The sequence below is a fragment of the Pituophis catenifer genome, unplaced genomic scaffold (assembly GCF_029215685.1).
Source record: "Pituophis catenifer annectens isolate HBS135680 unplaced genomic scaffold, rPitCat1.0.hap2 SCAF_8, whole genome shotgun sequence".
In the NCBI taxonomy this organism is placed as follows: domain Eukaryota; kingdom Metazoa; phylum Chordata; class Lepidosauria; order Squamata; family Colubridae; genus Pituophis; species Pituophis catenifer.
In genome coordinates, this window is record NW_027256888.1 from 62,249,825 (window position 1) to 62,264,322 (window position 14,498).

General features: G+C 37.9%; 1 protein-coding gene across 1 annotated transcript in view; it reads left to right on the top strand.

Annotated features, from left to right (window-relative positions):
* CENPE (centromere protein E) overlaps window positions 1-14,498 on the top strand; it is a 58,085-nt gene that overhangs the window by 27,651 nt on the left and 15,936 nt on the right. The window contains exons 24-34 of the mRNA XM_070948765.1: window positions 2,174-2,485; window positions 2,904-3,062; window positions 5,494-5,700; window positions 6,290-6,604; window positions 6,707-6,844; window positions 8,361-8,519; window positions 8,672-8,830; window positions 10,512-10,826; window positions 11,024-11,161; window positions 11,473-11,631; window positions 13,870-14,082. Of these exons, the coding sequence (XP_070804866.1) occupies window positions 2,174-2,485; window positions 2,904-3,062; window positions 5,494-5,700; window positions 6,290-6,604; window positions 6,707-6,844; window positions 8,361-8,519; window positions 8,672-8,830; window positions 10,512-10,826; window positions 11,024-11,161; window positions 11,473-11,631; window positions 13,870-14,082 (2,274 nt within the window). The remainder of the gene's footprint in view (window positions 1-2,173; window positions 2,486-2,903; window positions 3,063-5,493; window positions 5,701-6,289; window positions 6,605-6,706; window positions 6,845-8,360; window positions 8,520-8,671; window positions 8,831-10,511; window positions 10,827-11,023; window positions 11,162-11,472; window positions 11,632-13,869; window positions 14,083-14,498) is intronic.

A 14,498-nucleotide genomic window follows, 5' to 3' on the forward strand; every position in this document is an offset into this window, starting at 1 on the left:
AAGTCAATAGATACATTGTCAGATCTTTTGATGCTTTATCTTTGCCCATACCTGCTTATGTTCAATATATTATTGCTCATATATTATTACACAAAGGGTTGGATTATAAATATTGCATAGTTAACAAGTCAGTCTGCAAATAGAGGTAGACCCCCGACTTACAACCCACAATTGAGACCAACATTTCTGTGGTTAAGTGAGAGATCGGTTAAGTGAGTTTTGCCACAGTTGTTAAGTGAATCACTGCAGTTGATACGTTCGTAACCCGGTTTTTAAATGAATCTGACTTCCCAATTGATTTTGCTTGTAGAAAGTCACGAAGTGGGATCACGTGACCTTGAGACACAGCAACAGTCATAAATGTGAACCAGTTGCCAAGCATCTGAATTTTGATCACATGAGATCATGGGGATGCTGCAAAGGTCGTAACTGTGAAAAACGGTCATAAGTCACTTTTTTCAGTGCCGTTGTAATGTTGAACGGTCACTAAATGAACTGTTGTAAGTTGAGGACTACCTGTACTGCAACTAATGGCACCCAGGTCTTAGCTGGAATCATTAAACTATGTTGTCTTGGCCTTTAATATCTGGGATGTCATTCCAGAAAGAGTTGTACTATTAAATTGCTCAGTGTGCTGACAATTTCAACCAGTCATGGGTTGCTCCCGGTTTGGACCGGTTCTATAGAACCGGTAGTAAAACCGGCGGGAGGCTCCGCCCACTGACCCTGACATCATGAGAATCGATCTGCACATGCGCAGAAGCAAGGCACGTGTGTGTGACCCGTTGCGAACCAGCAGTAAAGGTAAGTAGAACCCAACCCTGATTTCAGCAGCTCCAGAAGTGCATGCAGCCTTGCCTACATCAACAGAAATAAGCTGGAGTAGAATAGTATGTGATACTTAGCTAACATGAAACTGCTAATTGTGTTGTCTTGACCTAATTCATACATGCTATCATGGTAAACTATAACATAGAGGTTTCTTTTAAACCGCGACATGTTATGACAATGTAGGAACTACAGTACGTTTTTGTTAAATCTTGATTTAGGACTTGGAGTGTTGTATGAATCTGTACATTGTATCCAAGTTACAGGGAGTATTAGACCCATTATACTTTGTGTATCAAATTGCATCTGGGAACTCAGCCTATTGTGTTGGAACTTAGGTGCCTCTTGGTTATTACTGTTGTTATTGCTTCATTTAATTTTCCAATTTCACACAGAAAGTTGAATGGAATTATCTGCTGCTGCTTTGAAGGAAAAGATTTAGCAGGAAATTTCCTATGGCAAAACAATTGCCTTTTATATCCAATGTACTGAGAATTCAGGTCTAGGACCTTCAGGCTCATACCCTTGGCCATACCTCCTTCTCCTCTAGCCTCCCGCCTCAGCCCATTTATAGCCAGCTTTCCTCCTCCACTGGCCCTACTCCAGTCATTTGCCCCGGTCAATGGGCCTCCGGCACTCCACCCCGCACCCTTCAGCTAGAGGCCCGTAGGCCAGGGGTAAATGGTTGGGGGAGGACCAGCGGAGGAGGAAAGCTGGTTGTAAATGGGCTGAGGTAGAAATCTGGAGGAGGAGGAGCGGCCAAGGGTAGGAGCCTGAAGGTCCCATTCTGGAGAATTCATTAATCATGGATACAAAACAGATTGATGCATAACTTGATTTATCACCTCTGAAATACTTTTTCCGTGATCTCAGTATCTCTAACCTAGTAACAGTCCCACGTATATTCCCTGGTTCTGGATGCAATTACTATTTTTTATACTAAAAGTTGAAGCAGGGATTAAGTATGGCTCTAGCCTGTTTCAGGGTATACGCAAGGCTGCTAGTAGTCTTAAATCTTTGTCTCTCCATAGTCTCAGCCATTATACTGTATTGACTCTCCATACAAGAGGATCATTGTTTAAGAGAATATTGTTACAATACACTTAGATTGTCTTTGTGGTAGCAGCATCAGTTTTACATATATTTACATATTTTCAAATTATTTGATGGTGGAAGGAGAATGTGGAGGAGGGGAAATGATTCTTAAGTATTTGCAAGGAATTTATTAAGATTATTGGAAAACAAAGTTAAACGCAATTACAACATTTGACAACTTTTGATGCTGCATCTTCAGTATATTAAATTGTGTTTAACATATATGCTGTAATTTCCTAAAAAATCAAAGCAATCTAGCAAAACTGAAGAATTACAGGAGAAGGACTTGGAGCAAGAGGAGCTGCTCACACTTAAAGAACAACTGGATGAAGCTCATCAAAAGCTGAGTGAAATGGAAGAGCTCAAAGATCAGTTGAAGGTTTGGGAGTCTAAAATGGAAGCCGAGGAAGCACAAAAGTCAGACATCATAGAAAGACTTCAGGAAGATCAAGAAAAAATAAGAACCTTGACCCAAGAAAGAAGTGACTTCAAACAAAAATATGAAGCCCTTGAGAAGGAGAGAGATCAGCTCAAAGAAGATATACAAGATACCATCTCGATGGTAAGTTAAACATGGCAGAGAAACAGTAGACAAAAGTAGGTGACTTTATCATTATGGACCATATTTATTCTTTTGGAACTTTTAATTGATGGTTAGGAGTCAAAGGATTGTATTTGATGAAAACGGCCCGTTTGCTGACTTCCAGTGGGACCAGATGGCCCGTTTATGAGCTCGCGTACCCATCGATATGGCTCCGCATGCTACCTGTGGCAGGGGGTCAGTCTAAAAGACCTCCAACTGTGGTGCCTTCCAACTCTATTGTGCTGTTCTGTTCTGTTACCACATGTAACATCAAATTGTCCATTGTTGTATTAAGAAAACAACCAAGTTTAGGAGAAAATATTATTTGCACCCCACAATATATTTTGTGATAATTCTAATGCATGCATATGTATATTTTTCTGTCTTTTTATGAAAGAATATTGAAGCCCAGGAGGGGTTCAGGAATGCTCAGAATTCTTTGAAGCAGTGTCAGAAGCGCATTAAAGAACTTGAAGAAACCATTTCAGAGAAAGACAAACAGATTTCAAGAGTTCAGGAAACTTTAGAGATCACAATTGATGATCAAAAACAACAGGTAAGAGATCTGTAATTGAAATGCATTGACAGAATGAGGTTTTGGTTAAATTTCTTGATCTGGGATGTAGATTTTCTGTTAGACCAAAGGCTGTTTATTTATTTCCTTCAAAGATCTTTTGGAATAATATATTCATTGCAGATATTGCAGATTCTGAAATTAACGGACGACTTGAAAGACGTCTCAGTAAACAAAACTCAAAATGAAGAAGATACAAATCAGATTGTGCTTGTTGTTGTTAGTTGCGAAGTCATGTCCGACCCATCGCGACCCCATGGACAACGTTCCTCCAAGCCTTCCTGTCCTCCACCATCCTCTGGAGTCCATTTAAGCTCACGCCAACTGCTTCATTGACTCCATCCAGCCACCTCGTTCTCTGTCGTCCCCTTCTTCTTTTGCCCTCAATCTTTTCCAGCATTAGGCTCTTCTCCAGTGAATCCTTCCTTCTCATTAGGTGGCCAAAGTATTTCAGTTTCATCTTCAGGATCTGGCCTTCTAAAGAGCAATCAGGGTTGATCTGGTCAAGGACTGACCAGTTTGATTGCCTTACAGTCCAAGGACTTGCAAGAAAGTCTTCTCCAGCACCATAGTTCAAAAGCCTCAATTCTTTGGCGCTCAGCCTTTCTTATGGTCCAACTTTCACAGCCATACATTGCAACTGGGAAAACCATAGCCTTGACTATATGCACTTTTGTTGGCAGGGTGATGTCTTTGCTTTTTAGTACGCTGTCTAGATTTGCCATAGCTTTCCTCCCCAGGAGCAAGCATCTTTTAATTTCTTGGCTGCAGTCCCCATCTGCGGTGATCTTGGAGCTCAGGAAAATAAAATCTGTCACTACCTCCATTTCTTCCCCATCTATTTGCCAGGAATTGAGAGGGCCAGATGCCATGATCTTAGTTTTCTTAATGTTGAGTTTTAAGCCAACTTTTGCACTCTCCTTCTTCACCCGCATCAAGAGGCTCTTTAGTTCCTCTTCACTTTCTGCCATTAGAGTGGTATCATCTGCATATCTGAGGTTGTTGATGTTTCTCCCGACAATCTTAATTCCAACTTTTGATTCATCTAGTCCCGCCTTTCTCATGATGTGCTCTGCATATAAGTTAAATAGGCAGGGCGACAGTATACAGCCTTGCCAGACTCCTTTCCCAATTTTGAACCAATTAGTGGTTCCGTGTCCAGTTCTCACTGTTGCTTCTTGACCCACATATAGGTTTCTCAAGAGACAAATAAGATGGTCTGGTGCTCCCATCTCTTTAAGAACTTGCCACAATTTGTTGTGATCCACACAATCAAAGGCTTTAGCATAGTCAATAAAGCAGAAGTAGATATTTTTCTGGAACTCCCTAGCTTTCTCCAATTTGATCTCTAGTTCCTCTGCCTCTTCGAAATCCTGCCTGTACTTCTGGTAGTTCTCGATCCACATACTGCTGGAGCCTAGCTTTTAGGATTTTAAGCATAACTTTACTAGCATGTGAAATGAGTGCAATTGTGCGATAGTTTGAACGTTCTTTGGCATTGCCTTTCTTTGGAATTGGAATGTAAATTGACCTTTTCCAATCCTGTGGCCACTGTTGAGTTTTCCAAATTTGTTGGTAAATTGAGTGTAGCACTTTCACTGCATCATCTTTTAAGATTTTGAATAGCTCAGCTGAAATATTGTCACCTTCACTAGCTTTGTTGTTGCTCAGATTTCCTAAGGCCCATTTGACTTCACATTCTAGGATGTCTGGCTCTAGGTCAGCGACCACTCCATCGTGGTTATCAGGGACATTAAGTTCGTTCTTGTATAGTTCTTCTGTGTAATTTTACCACCTCTTCTTAATCTCTTCTGCCCCAATTAGGTTCCTGCCATTTTGGTCCTTTATCATGCCCATGTTTGCATGAAACGTTCCCTTCATATCTCTAATTTTTTTGAAGAGATCTCTGGTCCTCCCTATTCTATTGTTTTTTTCTATTTCTTTGCACTGTTAATTTAAGAAGGCATTCTTATCTCTTCTAGCTATTCTCTGGAATTCTGCATTCGATTGGGTGTATCTTTCTCCTTCTCCTTTGCCTTTTGCTTCCATTCTTTCCTCAGCTATTTGGAAGGCTTCCTCAGACAGCCATTTTGCTTTCTTGCGTTTCTTTTTCTTTGAGATGGTTTTAGTTGCTACCTCTTGTACAATGTTGTGAACCTCTGTCCATAGTTCTTCAGGCACTCTATCAGATCTAATTCCTTAAATCTATTTGTCACGTCTACAATATATTCATCAGGGATATGATTTAGTTCATACTTGAGTGGCCTAGTGCTTTTCCCTACTTTCTTCAATTTAAGCCTAAATTTTGCAATGAGAAGCGAGCGATCCGGTAGCAAAGGTAAGTGAAACCCACCACTGATGTATATCATTTGATAGGTTTGATTTCATAAACATTCTTTCTCAAATCCAACAGCTACAAACAAAGTCCTTTGACCCGCAGCAATTGCTCCAGATGAATCAGAATGCAGAAAATTTTGGTGACGCAGAGCAGCTCAAAATTAGTCTTGAGTCTCAAGTGGAAGTCCTACAGAAGGAGAATGCCGAGCTGGTTCAGAAGCTTCACAGCACTGAAGAAGATATCAAATGCATCAGCCAAGAAAAAGAGCATCTGAGAACAGAGGTAAAGGTTCTTCAAGCTGAGAAGGATACCATGACTCAAACTGTCCACCATCTAACCTGGAAGGACCATGGCTTGGCCAGTTCCTGTTCATTTTTCTTTCCATAAGTGTTATGGTGGTTCACTTAGATTTAACTTTTTAAACATATCTCCTTTCAACTTTAAGCAGACACATGAGCACTGGTAGCTCTGGTTCAATTTTGCAGGGAGGATCATTTGGATATAAACCATCATAGTACCAAAATCCTGTTATTTGCCAGAAGACCTAAGAGAAAAATGAGTTAAATTCTTGGACATTTTTAAAAGGGAGAAACCTCCAAATTACTGCCTTCTAATTAATCCTACAATGCACATGGAGGAAAAAAAATCCTGATATCTATGACATTGTCCCATTCCATCATCAACCTGTCTTCTGTAAACCTTGTGTAGATAAAAAATGTTATCTCTGGATTCTGATTATTTTTTTAAAATACCTCTGCTTTTACACTCTTGGTGCCTTTCTTCCCGTATTTCTAAATAATCAGACATTTTGGACTTGTTCCCAAATAATCAGGAGTAAATAGCCCAATTCTTCATCAAAATCATGTTTCAGATCCAACACCTAGAAAACAACTCCCTCGAGCTGCAGCAACTGCTCTGCCTGAAAGAAGAGGAGAGTCAGCAGAAAGTAGAGAACATGAAGGATGCAAAACAGCTGGACAGTATCTCTGAGTCCCAAATGGAAGCCCTGCAGAAGGAGAAAACTGAGCTGGTTCAGAAGCTTCAGAGCACTGAAGAAAACGTCAAATGCATCAGCCAAGAAAAAGAGCATCTGAGAACAGAGGTAAAGGTTCTTCAAGCTGAGAAGGATACCCTGACTCAAACTGTCCACCATCTAGGTGAGACTCTAGAGAAGCTGGTTCCAATGGTAAGAATTCAATTGCTTCCACCTTTGGGGCGATACTTTTTATTGGATTAGGATTTAATTGAAATGTGGTTTTATTTCATGTGGCTTTATTTTTCGTTGAAGAATTTGGAACTGCAGGAACAATTGAGGGAGGCTAATAATTCTCTCAGAGAACATAAGGAAATGGTAGAAGAACTGAAGGGAAAAACCATAGCCATAGATTCTCAGACTTCAAAAATTGACGAGGAATTGAAACAAAAGGTAGGGAAATGTGTGACATTTTAAAAGCATTATTATTATTATTATTATTTATTAGATGTAAAGGCCACCTGGTTCCAGAATAATTTTGTTTAGCTTATAGTTTTTAAAACAGAAAAACAAAGAAAACATCTGAAGCATTTAGAAAACTATATCCCATATGATCCTCCCCCAAAGTAAAAAATATTCCACTACCGACAAGCCTTCTCAAATCTCTTACTGTAAGACCTTTCAAGATTCTTGGAATATCATCGAATATGGCTAGAGAAACTGACACAGCAACATATTGATCTTAAACTGGAGCTGTTCCTGTTGGGTATCTTACCAGAGAAGTTTAGTAAGGAAAATATATATTTGATTATACATATAATAATGGCAGCAAGAATGGTATTTGCACAAAATTGGAAAGCAGAAAAAATTCCTACAAAGGGAGAGCTAATTAAGAAAACATTAGAATGTGCAGAAATGAGTAGATTAACATTAGCAATTAGAGGGAAGGAAGAATTGGAATATTACAACATATAGGGGCAATTTTATTAATGGATAGAGACTGAATATAGACAATAGGCAATGTAAAAATAAGAAATATGGGGAAAATATGTTGTAATACATTAAGTTTAAATGTAAGAGGAAAGAAAAATATGTACTAAGAAAATGATGATAAATGTTGAATATGATGACACAAAAAATTTTTGTACCCAGATGTTATACTGATTGATTAATGATGAATTGTTTGTTTAAAAATTAAAAAAAAAACCTATGGGAAAAGAAATCAAATCTCTTACTTGGAATATCATCAGGGAAGGAACTACATAGATCTCAGAAACAACAGGCAGAAACCATGAGAGATATGCAGATATGGCTTTATAGTTTATAAACAACATCTTGAATTGCACCTGGAAACTCACTGACAATTAGTGTAGCTTAGTTAGCATTAGTGTTCCATGGACTTTGCAAGGAATTCTCAGCAATGCCCCACTGCTGCATTCTGAAGCAACTATAGCTTCTGATTGGTCTTCAAAGGCAGCCCGACCTAGACTGCATTGCAGTAATTCCACCTTTAGGTGACTAGGATTTGAGAAACTATCTGAAGGGTTTCCTGATCCAGGAAGGGATGCAACCAGATGAAGTTATGCAAAGGTACTCTTATCATAGTTGCTATCTGCTCTTCAAGTAGGAGCAACATGTACCAGATAACCTACAGATTAAACACTAGTCATGAACAGGGGAGTGTAACCTCATCCAAGACTAAAGATGGAATGAACCCAGATCTGGTGTGCTCAAAAGTCCAGAGGCACCTGGTTTTGACAGGATTGAGCTTGGTGCTTTAAACATCTGCCATTTAAAGTTCTCCAGTGCCCTGGACAATAATTTTTATTTTAAAGTTCACAATTATTCTAAAGTTCACAGTTATTGAAACTCTTGCTGTTTTCCTGAATTGCATAATAGAAACTGATGTGCCAACTGATTTTATTTCATAATGTAATGAGTTTTTCCTTTTTCTCAATATGTACTTTAGGCTGAGGATACTCAGTTAGAACTGGAGAAATTGTTAGCATATGTAAAATTGCAAGAAGATGAGGTTCATACACAGAAGAATTTAGTTTTTGAGAAACAACAAATGTTTGAGAAACTTGAAGAGGAATTTAAAGAAGAAACAAAAAAACTAAAAGAAAAGGTGAGTAAATGACAAGTAGAATTATGTTCAAAAATATGGCCTAAAAATTCAAACTGATTTTTTTTTAAGTAAGCTCAGGAGTTTTTTTTATAGTATGTCCCTTTTATTTCATGATGTAATGAGTTTTTCCTTTTTCTCAATATGTATTTTAGGCTGAGGATAGTCAATTAGAACTGGAAAAATTGTTAGCATATGTAAAACTGCAAGAAGATGAGGTTAATACACAGAAGAATTTAGTTCTTGAAAAACAACAAATGTTTCAGAAACTTGAAGAGGAATTTAAAGAAGAAACAAAAAAACTAAAAGAAAAGGTGAGTAAATGACAAGTAGAATGATGATCATAAATATTGCCTAAACATTCAAAATGGTTTTTTTAAGTAAGCACAGGGTTTTTTTGACAGTATGCCCCTATTATATTTCATGTTATTTCTAAAAAGCCTCTAATTTAAAAAATTCAAGATAGTACAGATGAAAAGGAACTCTTTTGCCAAAATTGCACAGAACATATTCAGAAAGTAGAATTGATTATCAGTTGCAATGGTGATAGCTTTGAAAATGGGATTAACCAAATTAATAGAGGAATGGAGCATTTTTTCAAATTACCAGAAGATGAGCATGTTATCTTGCTGTGAGGAATCGGTCTTAAGGGAAGAGGAAGCTGAACTGGATAGGACTGCTTTAATCCACCATGATTCTTTCACATTCATTGAAGTTTGAATTTTTCTTACAAAATCTATAAAATAAATTAAAACTTGGGGAGGGAGGTGTATTGTGTTTCATATTTGGAGTTTTATTTCTGTAAGCCACCCAGAGTCATCATAAGTTAGTTGGGAAGCCATATAAATTTATTTAATAAACAAATTTCAATTTTGTCCTGATTCAACTGATCAATTTTCAGTTCGATCTGTATTGAAAATTCTGCTGCCAAAGTCATTTATAAAGCAGAGTTCTAACCTGGAAGGACCATGGCTTGGCCAGTTCCTATTCATTTTTCTTTCCATAAATGTTATGGTGGATCACTTAGATTTAACTTTTTAAACGCATCTTCTTTCAACTTTAAGCAGACACAGGAGCACTGGTAGCTCTGGTTCAATTTTGCAGGGAGGATCATTTGGACATAAACCATCATAGAACCAAAATACTGTTATTTTCCAGAAGACCTAAGAGAAAAATGAGTTAAATTCTTGGACATTTTTAAAAGGCAGAAACCTCCAAATTACTGCCTTCTAATTAACCCTACAATGCACATGGAGGAAAAAAAATCCTGATATCTATGACATTGTCCCATTACATTACCAACCTGTCTTCTGTAAACCTTGTGTAAATAAAAATGTTACCTGATTCTGATTATTTTTAAAAAATACCTCTGCTTTACACTCTTGGTGCCTTTCTTCCCGTATTTCTAAATACTGTATTTTTCAGAGTATAAAACGGTCTGGACTATAAGACGCACCTACCTTTTTTGGTGAGGAAAACAAGAAAAAGAAATCTGCCTCTGCCTCTCAGCAATTTTGCCTCTTTGCAGCAAACAGCAAATAGCCTGTGTTACTTTCATTTTCAGCATAGCTTGATTAGCACAAGAAAAAAAAATTTGCTCCCAGCAATTTACCTCCTTGCAGCAAGCAGCAGAGGCCTGCGCAGCAATAGGCAATGGCAATATCTGCAGCCTGAAACAGCTGAGAGTCGAGAGGCCAATCCAACAGACAATCAACTTGTGCTAATTAGGCTGTGCTGAAGCTGAAATGAGCTGTTTCTTCTTGCTGCTTGCTGCAAGGAGGTAAATTGCTGGGAAGCAGAGGCCATAGGGTGGGGGCCAGTGGATGGGCGGGACTACTTTTGGTGTATAAGACACACCTAAATTTTCACCCCATTTTAGGGGGGGAAAAGGTGCGTCTTATACTCCGAAAAATACTGTAATCAGACATTTTGGACTTGTTCCCAAATAATCAGGAGTAAATAGCCCAATTCTTCTTCATCAAAATCATGTTTCAGATCCAACACCTAGAAAACAATTCCCTCGAGCTGCAGCAACTGCTCTGCCTGAAAGAAGAGGAGAGTCAGCAGAATGTAGAGAACATGAAGGATGCAAAACAGCTGGACAGTATCTCTGAGTCCCAAATGGAAGCCCTGCAGAAGGAGAAAACTGAGCTGGTTCAGAAGCTTCAGAGCACTGAAGAAAACATCAAATACATCAGCCAAGAAAAAGAGCATCTGAGAACAGAAATGAAGGTCCTTCAAACTGAGAAGGATAACATGATTCAAACTGTCCACCGTCTGAGTGAGACTATAGAGAGGCTTGTTCCAGTGGTAAGAATTCATTCATTCATTCATTCATTCATTCATTCATTCATTCATTCAATTTATTTGCCGCCATCTTGTTTCAAAGCGACTTAATTTGCTGCCACTTTTAAGTGAAATCCACTTTTTTATTGGATTAAGATTTTCTTTAAATGGCTGGTCAACTTGATTGCATGTGACTTTATTTTTTGTTGTTGTTGTTAAAGAATTTGGAACTGCAGCAAGAACTGAGGGAGGCTAATAATTCTCTCAGAGAACATGAGGAAATGGTAAAAGAACTAAAAGAAAAAATCGTAACTACAGATTTTCAGACTTTGAAGATTCATGAGGAGCTGAAGAAAAAGGTAAGAAAATTGCCATTTTTAAATGTTTTAATATTAAAGAGTGTCTGCTGCTTTAAATTCTCCCCCCCCTTCCCCTGGTCAATATTTCTTATTTAACATAAAAGAATTGGTGGAATTGCAATTGTACGAACTCTTAATATTTCTTTGTTTTATACAAAAGGAAATTGCAATTGATGTCCTCAATAATTGTATCTCATGACATCATCATCATCTCTCTCTCTCCCTCTCTCTCTCTCTCTCTCTCCCTCTCTCTTTCTTTCTCTCTCCCTCTCTCTCTCCCTCTCTCTCTCTCCACACACATACACATTAAGAGTGAGCATAGTCAACTTGAACTGGAGAAATTGTTGATGTATGTAAAATCACAAGAAGATGAGGTAAATATCCAGAAGAATTTGGTTCTTGAGAAACAACAGATGTTTCAGAAATTTGAAGAGGAGATTAAAGAAGAAACAAAGCACTTGAAAGAAAAAGTAAGAAAATTACATTTTTTTAAAAGCTTGGACCGATAAAAAGGAACTATTTTGTTAATTTATACATATTCATACTATGAAATTGGCTATACAAGAAGCAGGATTAACCAAATTTGGAGGAATGAGCATTCAACAGCTATTAGAATGTAATAGTTTTGTGCCACCTCCCATTTCAACAGTAGCTTCATTCTGAAGACCAGTGTCAATGGAACATATTGTCCTGCTCATGTCGTTCTTGTAGGCTTGCAAGGCTTTAAGAGCCTTGGTGGTGCAGCGGACTAAGTGCTGTTATGTAGCACTTAGCTGCCAGCTGCCTGCAATTAGTGCGAATTCAAATCTCATCAGGCTCAAGGTTGACTCAGCCTTCCATCCTTCCGAGGTAGGTAAAGTGAGGACCCGGATTGTGGGGGCAATAAACTGACTTTGTAGAAACACCGCTTATGGGGGGCCAAAAGCCCTAATAAGCAGGTATATACAAAAAAATGAAGGCTATTGCTATAAGTGCATTGTAAGCCGCCCTGAGTCTTCGGAGAAGGGCGGCATATAAATTGAACTAATAAATAAATAAATCACAGTCTAATTGGTTTTCAAGCGACTAGATTTGAGTTTGATTTGATTGGTCTGGACTCTTTCATGCTCTTAAAAGTTAGACCAAATTATAAAATATATAACTTATATTAAAAGTAATTTACATTTTTGTCCTGAATTTGGATCATGCAACTTGAAAAATCAAGTGAGATCCTTATCTTACGAATGTTTTTGGTCCTGGTTCGTACCAAACATTCTTCCCCCAGGGGTATTTATCTAGGATGTCAAACAACATTATTTACTTCCTCCACTCCTGTTTAACTTTTTCATAAAGTTCAAACTGGGCCACTAGAGGAACCTGGACTTTCACACGTCCGCAAACATGCACACACCATGTTGTCAGAAAAACACATGCCTATTTTGCGTTATGCAGACAACTCTCTAATACACTTAGATTAGAAATTCCTGTAGGAATCAAAAGATGACTGGTGGCCCTTACTCAGTATTGCAAGGATGATATTGTGAAATAAAATATCTTAAACCAAACTCATACCAGGAGATCAAGAATATACTTCAGTTGTTCCCACTATCACCCTGCCAGTAACTGTGCGAACTAAAATTAAAGGATTTATTCATTTTCAGTATTTTAAAGTTACCCTTTTCTGAGCAATTTAGAATTGCTTCTTTATTTTGAGTTCCTGTGATTTTAAGGGAACTTAAGTCAGAATTCTTTAATATTGGCTACATTCATACTAAGCCAATGATTTGTTTTAATTATAGCTTATAAAATGAAGCAGACTAGAATAATTTACACAGCATGCTAAATTGAGATGGGTATAACTGCACAGGACAATAAAACAGAAAAAAATATGGAATAGAATTATCTGGGAATGTAGGTTAAATACCTGTATCAGACCAGTGCTAGTGTGATTTAACATAAGAGTTAATTTTTACTGAATAAAATGGAAGGACTATTTCAGATATTGACTAGCCATTGTTTAATCTTAAAGACTGTCTAATTAAAACGTGGCTTCTTGTTTAGGGAAAGTCTTAAGAAATAGAATGAAAGCCAAGTTTATTCTGATTATACAGGTGACTGGTGGAGGATATGGTCAAACATGGTGGGTGCAATTGTGCAATCATGGCACACACAAAAAATGTAAAGCTTTAATTGCATAGTCACAGCTTCCATCTTGACTTTTAAGAACCTCTGCCAATAACCCAGAAGGGCTGAGTTGCAGAAGGGAAAAATTTTGAAATTCTAGAAATTTAGAATATCTGGAAACATAGGAATGGAACGTACTGTATAATCTAATTAGACAAGCGATTACATTTTGAAGACTGCCAATTTGTGAATTAAAGTGATTATAGTCATGTTTATGTTTATACATCAGTACAGTGGTACCACTTTAAAATATTTACTGCACTCGAAAGTTAAGAAAATAGCATTTTTTGTGAATCAAAAATAATTTTAAATATTTAAAAAGAGCACTCTAAGGGCTTCAGCTGTTTAGGGAAACGAACAAATTTCAATTTCGTCAATATTGTTTACCATAAATCTTGACTTTGATTTACAGTAGTTTTCCCTAACTATGCATCCTCCATATTTTGACCTTGAATGATGGGGATTTTTAAAAAAACTGAATTTATTCTCAAAGGGATTAGCTGTGGAAGGCTGCTTTACTAATGGTGTAACCTTTAATTTCTTAGATAATAAAATCAAATGAAGAGGTAAGCAGCCTTACTGAGGAAAAGAAACAATTGACAGCCAAACTGAGGGAACAGGAGAAATGTGTCCAACAGCTACAGAAAGAGAAGGCCTTGCTTCAAAAAGAGAGAGAGGACCTTCAGCAGGTTATGCAGAACATTGGAGACGAAACACAAAGCCAACTTCAGGAAACCTTATCTGAAAAAGCTGCAAAGGTACGTGATGCTTTCCGGTGAATGGAATTATGTTTGTACATTAGTATATTAAATATTTTTAAGGGGATGTGGTGGCTCAGTGGCTAAGATGCTGAGCTTGTTGATCAAAAGGTTGGCAGTTCAGTGGTTCGAATCCCTAGTGCCACATAACAGGGTGTGCTCCCATTACTTGTCCCAGCTTCTGCCAAAGCACGTAAAAAATGCAAGTAGAAAAATAGGGACCACTTTTGGTGGGAAGGTAACAGCATTCTGTGTGCCTTTGGCCTTTAGTCATGCCAGCCACATGACCATGGAGACATCTTTGGACAGCGCTGGCTCTTCAGCTTTGAAACAGATGAGCACCGCCCCCTAGAGTCGGGAACGACTAGTACACATGTGCGAGGGGAACCTTCACCTTTTTATATTAAATATTTAAT